At 37.0% G+C, this 16075-nt stretch overlaps 1 protein-coding gene across 24 annotated transcripts in view; it reads left to right on the top strand.

Annotated features, from left to right (window-relative positions):
- SYNE1 (spectrin repeat containing nuclear envelope protein 1) overlaps positions 1-16075 on the top strand; it is a 289549-nt gene that overhangs the window by 251843 nt on the left and 21631 nt on the right. For 23 of the 24 annotated variants that reach the window (XM_038130885.1, XM_038130887.1, XM_038130886.1 and 20 more), the window contains 4 exons: positions 6726-6888; positions 10545-10732; positions 12376-12526; positions 15747-15929. In XM_038130885.1, the coding sequence (XP_037986813.1) occupies positions 6726-6888; positions 10545-10732; positions 12376-12526; positions 15747-15929 (685 nt within the window). Of the gene's footprint in view, positions 1-678; positions 2541-6725; positions 6889-10544; positions 10733-12375; positions 12527-15746; positions 15930-16075 lie in introns of those variants that run through there. The other variant, XM_038130890.1, reaches the window with a different exon arrangement.

The raw sequence follows: 16075 nt of genomic DNA, 5'->3' as shown, positions 1-16075 counted from the left end.
ACATTTCTTCAAGAAGAGTAATTTAAAAGCTTCATTATAACAGTATGATGATGGTGGTAGGTTGGACTTGATCTTAAAGCTCTTTTCTAAACTTAACAGTTCTATGTTTCTACAATATAGGATCAGTCACAATCAGATTTAGTAAGCCTTGCTCTAGTACCGCCTTACTTTACATGTTGCTTAAAACCAGATGCAAATGTAGTTTTTCTAAAAGTTTCTTGACAGTGGAATCAAAACAGTGCCTTTGTGGTTTTGTATTCCAAGAAGAGCAGGTCCAAAACTAAGTCTTAACTTTTCTGTCAGATCGTTCTTTTCATTGATGGAGAAGAGTAACTGCAGGTAGATGTATGCACACTGGCCTTAAAGAGTCTTTTTATTCAAGGTCAAAAGTATAATTGGAATTTTCAGAACTTAGAAAAAATACAGGATTGTTGTTTTATATGTAAAGAAAATGATGTATTTGTTTCAACACTTTCTGTTTAGCTGTGTTACAGCCTTCCTTCCATTACCCACAATAATTTTCTCACAATTTTTCACTTCATGAATTGCATAAATAGCTCATATACTTTATAATTCACATTTCTTTGATTTAAGGACATATGCATTAGTAATAGTTTAGTCCTGTTAGCAGGAAAAGTTTTGTTTATTCTCATTGTCTTTTTTTGTCTCTTTTCATATAGTTTTAGTGCATTCTTCCTCTGAAATCTGTTAGCATGGGAGCAGTAAATTTTATGGAAGCAGAAGCATTACAGTGGCTACAGCTCCTTTAATAGTAGCTCATTTTACAATAATGAACACCATATATTTCTTACAGAAGGATTAAGTCAGGAAGTTGCATTACTGTCGAGGAGCCTGCTTGGTTTCAGTGGTTGGGATACATCACCAATTGTTGAACTTAAAATATATTCGATATATTTTTATGCTACTCTTTTGAAATACTCAGAGAACTGTTCAAATAATACCTTCAGGAAGTTTCTAGCAAAAAGGGATTGCATTCAGAAACTGTAGAACACATCTTAAAATTATCTGTCTTGTCTATTCAGTATTACAGATTAGTCCCCACTACAGGGAGAGGTGAGGATTTAGGATTTTGTATCATTCTCAGGTGGGGAGACATAAGATGCAAAATTATAAACTTAAACCCTCTCATTCTGTTATCATGAAGTGTCAAGTCCTAGTTCTAAACTAATGGATGTAAAGTATTATTTACTTTTATTTTCAGATCATTTCAACTTAGCCTTCTCAACTGGCATGCTCAACATTACTGTGTGCAATTAAACATATAACTCTTCACATTCTAGTGCCTACTGAAGTGAAAAAAAGACAAACTCTTCAAACTTGCTGAATTTTGGAAATAAATTGTGGAAAGGTTTGATGCTAGGCAATGAAAAGTTTAGTAGTTCAGCTGTATCTTAGGCTGGAAATCATTAAAACCCAAGCTGTTGATTAATGTAGGCACAAAATGCTTGTATTAATGTCTAATTACCAGTGGACAAAAGGGTTGAAATCCCCCAAGATAATTTTTTAGAATGCTCCAGAGACTCTTTAGAATATGTTCTTATAAATTGGCATGTGTTTCTGTTATGATATTTTGGAATTTGGAGTGTATCATATCACACAACATAATTTTGGCTCCATTCAGCTAGTAAAGGCACATTAGTTGTCCTGGTACTGAGAAAAAAAATGCATCTTTTCACGTCCTGGATGTCTGACAGTATTAAATTATTAGAGCCTGCAGACTTTCCTGCAATGCTACAGTAATCCCTTGCCTGGAGCATTTTTCTTTTCCTACATCTGTGAACTAATAGAAAGTGCTGTGTGAAAGTGCTTTAGTAATATTTTATGGTAATACATACCCAGTCTAAATCTTTACCTGTCAGTTTTATACTGTGTGGTGAAACTTCTCCAGTCACCTGTGAAAGCATCTTTGTTTGTCACATTACCCGTTACTCCAATTTCCTCTTCATTCAGAGGAGGTCTGTAACTACAGAAGTGACAGCTGCAGAATTGTCTCTGCACCACAGACTTACATTTCTTTCCTTCTAGAACCATGTAATCCTTTCAGATGAATGTTTTCTGATATGTCAGCCTCATGAAAAAAGTTGCCATTGTTTACAGCCAGGAAATGGTGCTATTGCTGCAACTGGTCAGGCTTTGCAAAGAAGGTTTTGTATGTGTTTTCATCCTTTCCCCTACCACTCCCAGTCCACATTCCTGGAGATCAAATCTGGCACATGTCGATGAATGCAGGTTTTATTTAGAAACATGACCACTTGTCACCATCCAGTGTCATGTTATCAAGCAACGGCTGTTAACATTTGTTTGGCATGAAACATTTTCTGTACAGTAGTCCCCAGCAAAGTGCGTCCCCTTTCCTCCCCCCTCCAAAAGAACAGTGTTTGCAGGCTTTGGGAGTGGAAGTTCTTCTTTTTAATACTGGAAAATTTCATGGTTGTGGTGGAAGACTTGCATGCTGTGAGAATGGCGGAGGACAACAGTGTGGATTCAGACCTCCCAGACTGTAACTGTGATATCACAAGGCAGGCAGCTATTTTTGTTTGCTTTTGATTGATACTATTCTTTCTGAAGTCTTGGCTTGCTGGGAAACTGACTGAAATATTGATATGTAGAAATCAGTGCTATAGCTAGAAATTACTGTTTTCTGCTCAGTTAAAAAAAAAACAGTTGACAGTGATAACAGCATACTTTGTTTTACAGCTAGTACTTTTAGATCCTGGAATATTTTTTTTTATAGTGATGGAGACTTAGAACTAGTAAAATCTCTTAGCTGTCTGAGAGAAGCTGTAGTCTGATTTTACTGCTGTTTTCAAATACGAGAGCATGTACACAAATGAGAATAAACAGACTGCATCTGTCTGCTTGATGTTTGTGTCATCAAAGGGGCATGACTACAAGCAAAAGGCAGAGAAGGAAAGAAGCTGTAAACAGAGTGTTTCAGACTTAACTTATCAAAGCCTGGCTGTCCTGTTCATATTAACAACTGTTTTGTAACTGCATGTAATGCTTGAACTCAGCCTACATCATCTTGGATTTTTGATTCAGCTTCTCTTTTTCCCTTTTCTCATTATCTTTTCTAGAAATTTAGCTCTTATTCACAATTCTAGAAATTCAGTCTTTGAAAGAGCAAACTGATTGGAGTAGTAAATATAACTGGCTTTACTGGTGTCCTACTACACAGTAGTACTGTACTTTGGAAAATAAATTCTTTTTTACTCATAACAATGGTATTTTCAAACTGATCTTTTCAAAGCTGATTTTAACAGTGCAACATTTTTCACTATTTCAGAGTGTTTCTTTAAACTTTGTCTACTGTTCCAAGTAGATATTTTTTTTAAAAAGTACCTTTTCTGTTTTCTGGTGTGTATTGTATAGACTTAGCCAACATGCTCTTACTGACTTTTTTCATGTTGCTTTTTAAGTTTAATATTAGTAAGCAGCTGTCTAGATGACTAATGCAGTAGTTATGACTTCTATATGAAGCATTTTTCTGTACTTACGGGATTGTTCCCATTTAGATTTAAGTGGAATTTAAGATTTTCTTCTTTAGGACTAGTTGAATTAAATACATCTGTGCTTAATTTTTGCTCCAAGTTGTTTTCCCACTGTCTTTGCTCAATGTAGAATGATAGACATTATTAATAGACAATCTAAAGTTACTGGTTTCTTGGGAAAATTGAGGCACTTTAATTGGAACATGCAAATATAAGTATCATAAGCCCATTCAAATTGTTAGATGATTTTTCATCAGTAAACCTGGAAAACAATTGAATTCTGCTGTATTTTCCTTTCTGAGAGTTTAAGTATTTGTAAATTGTAACAAGACTGGGGGGTGCGTTTTATGGAAACAACCTTCAAACCAACTCTGTCATGGTTCTAACCCTTTGATTTCAGTGCAGAATTTTTATTATCAAGGAGAAAAATTATTTGAAGTCTCTCACAGTAACATATGTAGTTACTGTACTGTCTGGTGCTTCAACAAAAGCATTAAATAACTGTTGGAATCATTAACACATGAAACATAATGCAAATGAAATCTCAAAACATCAAAATTACACTTGGCTAGGGATCCCACATACCTATTTTAAATTTGACTGTTTTCTCTTAAGCAGAGCTTTTAGAGCACGGACAGCTTTGCTTGCTGAGATTCAGAAGGAAAACTCTCAGACATGTTGGATTGCATCTGTTATTTGATCCCGAATATGTTTTCAGTGTAGCCGGAGGCACAACACTGTACTGCAGTTCAGTCAAAAAAAAAAATCTCAGCAGACTCAAATAAGCGCTTGTTTATTTGTTTCAATTTGTACCACAGGCTAGGAACCTCTTACATTAAACTCAGTACAAAAAAAACAGTGTTAAGGGTAGACGTAGTGGGGGTACAGGAAGGAAGCTGGAGGGTTTGGGTTTGAGTTTGGTTGGAGTGTTCTTTTAGTATGTCACGCTGTTTTTCTTTCTCTCTCTGAAGTAACTTAGATCATGTGACTGAAAATATTGGTAGTTGGCCCAGACTATTTTTTATGCTCTGGCAGGGATGTACTCCTGTGCAGTTTGCCTGAGGCAGAGGGCACTTTCTAAACTTTTTATAGTTCATACTCTTTATAGTTGCTGCAGGCAAAATGTAGATGAAATCCAGCCCAGAGATTAGCGTACACACAATATCAAACAAAAAAATCCTGGTCCACAGTTTGGTCTTGCAGATGATCGAGTGACATTGCTTCTCCATAGGGCTGGCATGACTCATTGTTCCCTTTCCTACTCCAGCAGGTCTGCAAAAGATCAGTAGCATCGAGCCTTGAAAATATAAGCAGAAAATGGGCAGGATTTCACTCCTTTTCAATAATGTCAGAGACTTAAAAACTGTATGTGCCTTCCAGAAGGGTAATAAGGTGTTAACCAACTTTCTTGGTTACCCTATGAGCAAGTTTTTCGTTGGTTCAAACCCAAAAATCATTGTATGTAGAACCAGAGGTGACAAGGAGAGGGTACCCTCAGTGGGTGTTCTCCTACCATCTCCCTAAGCCTAAACCTGTGTTATGATACATAGCCTCATGATAAGGACTAAGGCAGTCTTTCAGCATAAGCATTTCAGCACTGTATTGACTTCAGTCCCATCATGGACAGATTTTTACATTGCCCAGATTTTTTTCCAGTTACCAGGTAGGGTTTTTTTACAGATCAAAACCATACAGCTGTTGGTTATAAGACTCCAGCTGCTGCACTTGGACTGTTCTTAAAGGTTTTTAGCTATAAAGAACCATGGTTTAAACATCTGTGAGCTAAAGGGAGGACTATAAAGAGAAGAAAATTGGAAAGATTTAACTTTTTTTCTTTAAGATGGCATTAATATCTATGTGTTTCTCTTAATGGTCAGTTGCAACTACTGCTTTCAGTATGGAAGTACTTGATAAGTTTGCTGGTTAGTATTGTGAGAAAAATGTGAATTGCTTAATTTGAATTATGGGATAGTCAGGTGGCATTTTGTTTCTTTAACAAACCTGGCAATCTTGTATTTTTCAACCCAATTTAGTCAGTCTGTTCCCAACTGCACTCATCTCTTAAACCTTTCTGGTATTGAAACACTTAAGTAGAAGAGCGATAGGAGTATAAAGGGGAATGTTACTCTAGATTGTTTTTGTTACCATACAAACAGGGAAAAAGAAAGAGCTTAGAAAAAAATGCAGAATTCCTAATAATGTATGTTGTGAAACACAGGGATAGGAAGCAGAGAATTACTGAAGGACAGTTTTGCAGTTCAAACAGATTGAAGGAAAAATTATTGAGATAGGATGAAAGTTTAGTTGAATTTATTCAGTCTCTAAGCTTAATGCTCTCTTGATTTAAAACAAAAAAACAACAACAACAAAAAAACACACAAAAAAAACCCCCACAAACAAACAGAAATGTATTTAATTTTTCCTGCTCATTGGTCTTCCAGGGTCAAGATTCCAAGAAAAATACTGGTTAGAAATCACTATGCCATTCCATTCCAATTTCATCTGTTTAAACCTGAAATAGTCCAACAACACCAACTTAAAGCAGCCCTTGGAATTCAAGAATTCTCCCCAAGTTCTGAGCTGGACTTCTTGCTCTGAAACTTATTTATTCAAGGACATTTATTCAAGGTCTTCACCCTGGAACAGGTTGATCAGAGAGGTTGCCCAGATGGTGCCCCCTCTCCAGGAATGTTCCAGGTCAGGCTGGATGGGGCTCTGAACAACCTGATCTAGTTGAAGATGTCCTTACTAATTGCAAAGCAGGTGGACTAGATGACTTTTAAAGATCCCTTCCAACCCAGATCTTCTGTGTTACTTAGTTCAGTGTTTTCGTGGGTGTGAAAAAGGCCTGTTCACTCAGTGCACTCTCCCACCAGTACATGGCTAAGTTATTTGTGCTCTAAGAAGAGCAGTTGCTGTCTATTGGTCAAATACACAACTAAATAACTTAGATGGTTTTGGGGGTCAACTGATAAAGGTACAGAATCTTTGAAAATGTTGTGCAGTGTTCATAAGCATTCAGATTTTCTTAACCAGCAGCTATGAATGCTGGGCTCAATGCACATATAATGTACTTCTGTTACTTAATGAAGGAAGACTTTACAGAAGAACTCACCATCTAAGTGAAGTTTCTCTGAAAACTTCCTGAAACACATGCTGTGAAAATTTTCATTCAGGGTGTACTTAATACTGCCATTTCTTTTTTCTTTACAGGGTGAAGAAGTTGAAGGAAACCCTTGTTGCAGTGCAGCAGCTGGATAAAAACATGAGTAGTCTGAGATCTTGGCTTGCCCACATTGAGTCAGAGCTGTCCAAACCTATCGTCTATGAAACTTGTGACTCTGAGGAGATACAAAGGAAGCTAAATGAGCAGCAGGTAAAATACAACACACTTACCAGGTGAACAGTGACATGGGGAGAGCCAAAGTAGTGTCCTTGGGCTGCCCATACCCAGTTCAGTTGAGAGGGCATCAGGCAAAATGCTTAAATATCAAGGCAAGTGGTACTTACTGTGTCACTTATAGAGCCTTCTGCTGGCCTTGACATCGAATCCACCAGGAGCTGATTGACATTGCCAAGAAAGGTAAGGCACCAAGAGATGTAACCTGAACGAGTAATTGCAGTTGTTTTCCTTTGGGGCTTGTCGTTTTTGTTTGTTTGAATTGTCTGTTCCCAGAGGCAAAACTGACACCTATTAGACCTTGCAAATTTTGCAAATGCTTGAAAATGACTATTTTTAGCAACCTTTCTAACTCAGTTTTATTTTGCAGCTTGTTTGAGAGTCACTTTGCACGCAAAGATGCATGAGCTATACATGTGAAGTTAAAGTTGGTTGGTTTATACTACACAAAGCCTTTATGCAGTGCTAGATTAAAATATGTAGAAAAATGTGAATTCAGCCAGTTTTTGGCATTGAAAGTAGTGTTACTTCTAAGATGATTTACTATACTTTCTCCTTCCTGTTACACTTCACTGCCCAGTGCAGTTTTACAGAGGAGCACATTGCTGGAGAGAGCTGCTGTCCTTTGTGCTCCTATTGGTTATTTGTTGGAAAAAATAGCTTTCTGTTTCCCACTGGAGAGGAGTTAGATGTTCTCCTGGGTCCTTTCTCCAGAGGAGAAAGAAATGCGTGGGAAGAAGAAAGACAGGATATTTTGTGGATAATTTATGAAGAGTACAAATGGGCAGTTTGCTCCTTTAAACTGAGGGTAGAACTGAGAGCCAAGAACTCCCTCAGAGATTTTTCCAGCTCCTCTACTGATTTGCTACTGCTCTGTTCAGAATTACTTATTAATATTTTATATGGAATTTACATAGGGATAATAATTTATAACACAGAAGTGTCATTAATGAATGGTGTTTCTGAGACTATAAAGTGCTGGGAAGGGCTAAGCATTGCTACCAACAAAGTAGGCAGTTGAGATTATTTACTAGAATCCCTATGCAGACATCCCATCCAATCCCAACCACTTCTTGAGGGATTTATTTTGGGGACAAAGACTGGTATATCTCTGCCTTTCTTCTGGTGACAGCCTGCAGTGGTATTCTGTAGAAGTGAGAGTGGTTTAATTTGAACTCTAAAAGGGAGGAATCGAGGTGAATCTTACCATGGGAGGATGCCATATTTGGAAACATGGTGATGATTTATATGATAACAACCAAAGACGTGGTTATAACAATAATAGTTTTAAAAACCCACCCACTTTCAATGCATGGCAATGAGTACTTTTATTAGTTGGAGGCTATATCACTATACACCACACCTCAGAAGGCTACCTTCTCAAATACTTTGTTCCCTGTCTCTTCTGTTAGTGACTTTGTGTTCTTTTCCATGTTTGATCTTCCACTGAGATCATGTTATCTTCCCAGTTGTTCATATGCAAAATTAGTTTAAAGATGGTATGTTGTGAAAGAGGAGGGACAAATTCCATTTATGAAGCTCCATTATGTACTTCTCAGCATCTACTTCAGCCAAGCATCAGCTTTGCAGATTGTTGGTCTCTAGTGAAATTAAAAATGCGGTTGAATCTGGATTTCCTGGGGGAAGGTATGGTAACCTCAATGCAGTATTTTTCTGGGATAATGAACTTAATTCAAAGGATTACTTGTTTGTTTATTTTCTCAGTCTCCTACCTCATGAAATGTGAACAAATTATGTTTGCTTCTGGGCAAATGAAATAAAAAAGAGGTTGTACATGGGTGACAGCAGTGCATAAAAGTGACACTCCTTTGTGAACTAACCCAAAGGCTTAATGTTGTCTAATAAACATAATAAATTTTAAAATCTGGGAAATATTAGACTATGGAGAAGAAATAGTCTAGATATTGCTTGTGGAAGTGTTCTGTAAGTGAATCAAAAAAGATTAATTCTTAGGAATGCTTAGGACCCATAGTTCTCACTACTGCTTTACTTCAAAACATTAGAAAGGAGATCATGTTACCTGAACTCACTTAACCTCAAGTCTCATAGCTGTCTGGAAGTGTGTGTTTCATAAAGAGTGACATCTGATTATAGTATCCACCCTTCTATAATAGTTCAGGGTAGATAGAAAGAAAAATAAGCATTTTGACATCACAATGAAAGTATTTTTCAGGCAAGTGAGAGGGCCATTGCTGATGAATAAAAGATTGTGATTTTCCACTTGATGTTGTCAAGTAAAAGTTTACAAAATAATTTTCTAGTTGAGAAGATTAACTAGATTACTTCATTAAGTGAAAGCCCAGTTATTACAAACAACCAAAAAATGGTTGCTATAGATCCACCTTGCTCTGTTTCAAATTTCCTGTTTTTTAATTTGACATTTAGATCTCATTTCCTGCTGGAAGACATTTTCATGTTACGTTGCTAGCTGTGAGAAAGTTCCTCTACTTAGCCATTAAATATATGTAGACACAATGTATTGACACAGTATTTCCCTTTGCATGCCATAGTTTATTTCAATAGTAAAATTATAGAGTAGTTTATCTCTACTCATCCTCAAGCTGCCACATTCTCCTACATAAACCTCCACATCTCTAATTGTCCTATTGGTTCCTTTCTTCATCTGGATCAGAATTGAACATATCTAGTATTCTAGATGAAATATAGCACTTTTTCAAGCAGTTACATTATTATTTTTTTGTCACAATTAAAATTAGGTTGTCTTGGCTTTGTTACTGTCCATGCTGATTTTTTCTCTAATATTCTGATGATTTATTACAAATGTAGGCAAAATTCAAGCAGAGTTTCTTTTAATTGCACTGATCGAACAGCAACAGCCAGTTACTTCTGTGGTTTGTCTTAACTTGAATCTGGAGATCCAAACTATGGTGAAATATTAGTTCTATAGGACACATTATCATCAGCGTAGAACAAACCATTGAAACCAAGAAACCATCAGGAGGAATAATACTGATCACATATAAATAAGTGCTAAGACAGTGTGAGTGCATTTTCTTTAGGTGTCTGGAATTTTCATTTTCCATTTCCAATGAAAATACTGTCGAACTGGAAACCTGAAGGAAGAAAAATCTCTAACACGTGCACTGTTCAACATGTGCTGCTGCCAATTTCCGTATCAAATGTGCCACTCTGGAGCTATCTCACATGGGGAGCAGCATGTTCATGAAGGGTCCCTCTGCCAAACCCTTGCAGTACATTAGAATGTACTTCCTTGTCACACTTCTCTTACTAACTGCTGCTTTACATTCTCTGTCATAATGGGAAAGGGCTGAGAATACCATTTATTGGTGATGTTGATTAAATGTGTGTGAAAGATGCTCAGCTGAGCATGCAGAGCTCTGGCAGTTTGTCCCAGTTAATGGTTTGGTGTTCGTAGTCCCTGGGAGAACTGTGCATGCTGCCAGGTTCTCCTGGCTTCATTGACCACATTGCATCACCACTTGCGTAGATGCACTCTCTTAATTGGTATTACTGGATGTTTTTCCTCTGTTTGCAAGCTTTTTTCTCTTTTTGAATGAGTGGAATATAAATACATTTGCATGGATGCATGTTTAGCAATTTCTCTTAAGAACTAATCTCTTCACCTGCAGGAACTCCAGAGGGACATAGAGAAACACAGCACTGGTGTGGCATCTGTTCTCAATCTGTGTGAAGTACTTCTTCATGACTGTGATGCTTGTGCCACAGAAGCAGAGTGTGACTCTATCCAGCAGGCTACACGCAATCTGGACAGAAGGTGGAGAAATATTTGTGCAATGTCAATGGAAAGGCGACTTAAGTAAGTCTAAAACACCTACAGATGAGTATTTCCTTCCGCAGGCAGGAATACAGGATGAGATGTATATTATATCGTTGTAGTACTGAATAAAAGAGTGTAAGGTTCAGAAAAAGATCATACACTGAGTAGAAGCCAATACCTGATATGCCTCTGTGAAAAAAAAGAAATTTTGAGTTGCACATGCCTTTATACAAAGTACCAATAACAATCATCAAATTTCATTCACAAGTTCTTCAGTAGAATTATTTATTATTTCCCATGCTTCATAGATATGATGAGAGAGAAACTAGAGAAAGTTTAGATGATAGCAATGACTCCAAGAGACTGAGAAAACATGACTGAAAAGGGAGGTTTTAACACTTACATTTACACAAGAACTACAGAGATTGATGGGAAACTAGTTATTGAATGGGTTTAACGTTATTCTGGGTATTAGGGTTTATATGTAGCTGGTGTTCCTCAGCAGTTTCTCTTATGTCTGACTTTGTTTATTTGGAAGAATTTGAGGACTAAGCACTTACATGGAATTTCTTCACCTGTCCACCTTAGCTGTGCTGAGCAAGTGAGGGCCACAGTACCCAGGATTCTTGGGTGTAGTCTGGGTAACTGCACCTGCTTAGACCATCATATTCAGAAGATTAATTGTTTTCTGTTCCCACACAGAATAGTGTGGTGATTTCAACAGCAATAATAATTGAGGCAATGCTATGTACTGTGTGCTGACTTAGTAATGAGACATGTTTACAGATTTAAACTCATGTATTTGAGATATTTTCTTTAACTTTTTAAGTTATGAAGTTTATTTCTGTCATTTTTATACAGTCATATAAAAAAATCTAGGAAGAAGTTGATCTTTCAAAATGCTGAATTTAACTTTTCGTGATCTTTCATTTTTTGGGATATTCTTAATGTCTTTAGAAAGGTTTCTTGTTTATTTTTTGCAAAACATGTATTGCTTTTAAGGTTTGAATCTATATCCATAGACTCATATCTTTAAATAATTTTATACTATTGCCATGGAAATTCTTGAATTGTATATATCTGTAAGGTCTATGTTATAAGTTCTACTTAGAACTACATTTATAAGTTCTATCTTTGACATAGTCTGTCATGAACATACATGGGCTTTCATAACTTTGTGTCCAACACATTAATTCAGAACTATTTTAAGTTAATGGGGAACTATGCATGGAACTATTTTACTTTCTTAGAATGTACACATTATGCTTTTGTGGATTTGTACTGGTACGTTAACTGAGCTATCAGTATTTAGGATCTTTATTGTACTAGAAACAGTTATTTGTATTAAAGAGCAACTTTACTGATGTCACTGGCACTGCATTTCAGAAGTTATTTAGTGTGTGCTCAGCTTTTTAGAGCTCCTATTACAAACTTAAAACTTTTTTAATACTGATTCCAAAATTAGTTGCATTAAAAAAAAATGCCTTCATCTTATTCTAGCTCAGTCTGGAATGAGCCAGCCTTCCCTGTGGTCTGTTTATCAGTCTGGCTGGCTGAGTTAGATTATTAGTCAGTTATTGTCTGGTGCAGTGCTGGTTTGCTGTTGCAGATGACAGGTTAAAATTCTGTAGGTCAACTGGCATCAGTTCAAGCATTCTTTAATTTTCTGTTATCTGTTGCAGAATTGAAGAGACCTGGCGGCTGTGGCAAAAATTTTTGGATGACTACTCTAGATTTGAAGAGTGGCTAAAAACCTCTGAGAGGACAGCTGCTTTCCCAAGCTCCTCTGGTGTGCTTTACACTGTTGCTAAGGAAGAACTGAAGAAATTTGAGGTAATTTATAGTGGTTGAAATTCAATACCTACTGATCACATTGCAGCAGCCAGCTGGTTTTCTTCCTTCCCATAACCAAGTTACAGCAGAGATGCCGTATTAATAAAGTGGAGTTGATGATTTTGTAGCTGTCTTCAGTAGCAAGTTCCTAAGATAAAAAGACAGTGGAAAGTGGCAACTGGAGGTACCTCCCCTGTTTGTTCACAAAAGCCAAATTCCTCACCTTTTTTATTTCTGCAAGTTTTTAGTATGTCCAGTCAGTCAGAGTTCCATAGCCTTCCTAAATCTCCCTTCACCAAGTGCCTCTTCAAATGCATGCTGCATGTTCTAGCTTTTGCTTTGATTTTATCTCTTCTCTTTTTTCCATAACTCTCTGAAGCAAGCTTTCTGAAGTCTCTTGCATGATGCAGAGTATCCCCCCTTTGGATCCTTATACATGAAATTCATGTTCATGCAAATATTGTCATATGTCCACATAGTGTCCCCTGTGACTTAAAGAAGTTCAGCATGCTTCAAAACTGACAAGCTGTCCCTTTGGTCAGTGCTTAGGAGCTTCTTACGTGACTAGGTTGTGTCCACTGCAATGTGAAGGCTTGTCTCATGGTTACGAGGGATTGTAAACCTGTGTGTAAAGCACACACATACATCGCCTGGTGAGTCACAGAGGAAAATGTTTTGCTTGGATTCATATTTGCAAAGACTATGTCAAGATGGGAGAGAGGAAAGAGAACAAATTATTTAGGCAATGCCATAAACATTCAGACACTGTGAAGTATTTGCTGTGAAGAAGAAATGCAAATTTTAAACAATGTCTAAGTGCAGTTGATAGGTTTTGGTTTAACAGTTGAATCAAAAACATAAATTGTGAAGTGCTGTGTTCTATAATTGACATCCACATTTATTAATCTACTGGCCAGGTTTTGGTTTGAACAGACTTCATTAGGCCAGACTTCATTATGGCCAGGTAGATTGCCATAGTATAGAAACGTTTGCTTCCTGGACATAAATACTTTGCCTCAGAGCTCTTTCCCATTGTCCCCCTATGTGGTGATCAGGATTAAAATCTCGTATTTAGTAAGTCTCTGTATGAGAAGCCATACCCCAAGTATATTGACTCTGATTTTTACAGCTGGATTGACTTTGCCCAAAGTCTGTTTTACTACGACCTTTCCTCTGCAGCAGACTTGTGCACTTTTTACTGTCTATAGAGTGTCAGCAGGAACAAGATGAAAAGAGAACAGTGTAGCCTCTCCAAAAGCCTCCTTTCCCTGTAGTTTGGTTCTTTCTCTTTTTTCCTTCTTTTTTTTCTCTTTTTTTTTTTTTTTTTCTTCTGAGAACCTCATTTCTTTGCCTACCAAATAGCAGAAGGGCAATTTGGTATTCAAATCCAGTGGCATTCAGCAGCTTTACTGTGAATTCAGTATTAAGTCAGCCACTTAAACATAATAACAGCAGCAGGTTTCTGCTTTAACTAGGCATTTTTTAATAATTTTATTTTCTTCTGCATATCTGCACTTTGATAAAAAACAACTCATAACAAAAAGAGCTCATCAGACCATATAGGACTATTTCAGTTCTAGAGCACAAAAGTCAGAGATGGCTCTCACTGACTTCACTGTACAAAACCAAACTCCTTCCTGTCCAGTAGTTTATGGAGAATTGGAAAGCGGTAACAGGAAGGAATGCAACAGATGAATTCTTGTGTAGCTGAGATGAAAAAATGGAAGGCAAATAAACAGCTGTTCTTTTGCTGGAGAAGACTTGGTAACAGGTGAAACAGCAACTGCACACTTTTAGATTTCATGATCCTAGTAAATACAGTCAGAATTGTGCCTTTAATAAAGGAATATTTGTGCAATTTTAAATTAATTCAGTTCTACTGATCATTTCATCCTAGCTGCAAGCGCATTTACTCCTTTTTGGTTGTCCCATACCCAATTTGATGGCCATCCAATGCAGAGAATAATTATATTGAGAGGACTCTACAGAATCTGATCTTTTCTTGCCAACCGGTTCCTTTACTTTCTTCTCTGGTATTACAGCAGAAATGTTCTTATCTCATTATAGCTTTGAATGGTGCAGTATGAAGTGTATATCTTTTTACGTAGAAAACTCACATTTTTTATTAAAATTTCTCTACAGAAGTATATAACCTATCCCAGTTCTACAGTCCTTATTAATGGAGGTGTCTAGTTTTGGAAGAGATTGACTGTTTTATTTGCATTGTGAGGAATATCAGACAGCAAGTTTGTAGAACTACAGTGGGATCCAAACCCTACTTGTATTCAAAAGAGAGCTGGTGTAATCTCAGTTTTTAGGTCTTCCTTTGATTGTTTTTCTATTTTGGTGATTTGACAAGATAAAAAGAAGTAGATTTTTGAAAAAATACTCTGTTGTTATTGGTGGTAGTAGTGGTAGTAATAATTCAATCATTTCTTTACAAGGTGCTTCCCCCACACTTCGTGATTGCAAGTCACAACATAAAAGTCATGGGTGAAGTCACCTGTGCACCTCAGCTGCATCTCTTTGGCTCTTGTTACAGCAGAGCAAGCACCAAAAGTACATGGTGCAAATATTTGCCCAGACAGAAGTTGCCATGGATATTCGTAACTTTTTCTTTTCTCTGAATATTTTAAGACAAAACTTACTTGCACACCAGTATACTAGATATAAAGAGATGTCTCATTTAGTATCATGTTTCAGAATAAACAATTGCTCAAATCTCTTCAATGTTTGCATTTCAGCAAATTCAATATGTGAAAAGAAATCCAATGAAGCCACAGGAATCTTGGATTTCTGTTGCTTTTTTTTTTTTAAAGAAGATTTTCATGTTTATACTTCTGTTCTCAAATACAGAAGCATATAATTTCACAGAAAGAGGAGATGGTTTTCTTACACTGATTTTTGATTTTGATTTGATTTGATTTTTTTTTTATTTTTCCTTTGTAATTTGGATATGCATGTTGCAATTTCTCATTCAGTGAACCGTGTCAGTTTTATGAACTTTTTGGGGATTTTTAGTTTTTTGGTTTTGCTTTTTTTAATCAGAAGGCAGCATCTCTATAGGGTAGCCCTCGGAGATGTCTCCAATTAGTGGAATTTATTGGCTTACATAAGTCAGAGTGCAGAAGAAGGGTCAAAATAAGGCAAGAGATCTATATATGTATACTGATTTCAGTAATTAAAATTCTGAAGGTGTCTTTTGTTCATACTGCTTTAGGCATTCCAGAGACAAGTGCATGAAAGCCTGACTCAGCTGGAGCTGATCAATAAGCAGTATCGGCGCCTGGCACGGGAGAACCGCACTGACTCCGACGGCAGCCTCAAGCAGATGGTTCATGAGGGGAACCAGAGATGGGACAATTTGCAAAAGCGAGTTACCTCCATCCTGCGCAGGCTAAAAGTATTCTTCCATTTTTAAGGCTTCAATTTCACTACTCTAGTTATGAGTCAAGGGTACTTCAGCAGCTTTCAGTTTAATGCATTTGCACAGTGGTTTGAGCAGATTTCTACCTTTGGAAGAGGAAGGAAGCTCATCAGTTCACTTAG

This window comes from Motacilla alba, chromosome 3, assembly GCF_015832195.1.
Source record: "Motacilla alba alba isolate MOTALB_02 chromosome 3, Motacilla_alba_V1.0_pri, whole genome shotgun sequence".
Taxonomy (NCBI): Eukaryota; Metazoa; Chordata; class Aves; order Passeriformes; family Motacillidae; genus Motacilla; species Motacilla alba.
Note: the sequence above shows the minus strand (reverse complement) of the source record. Positions and strands in the feature narration are given on the sequence as shown.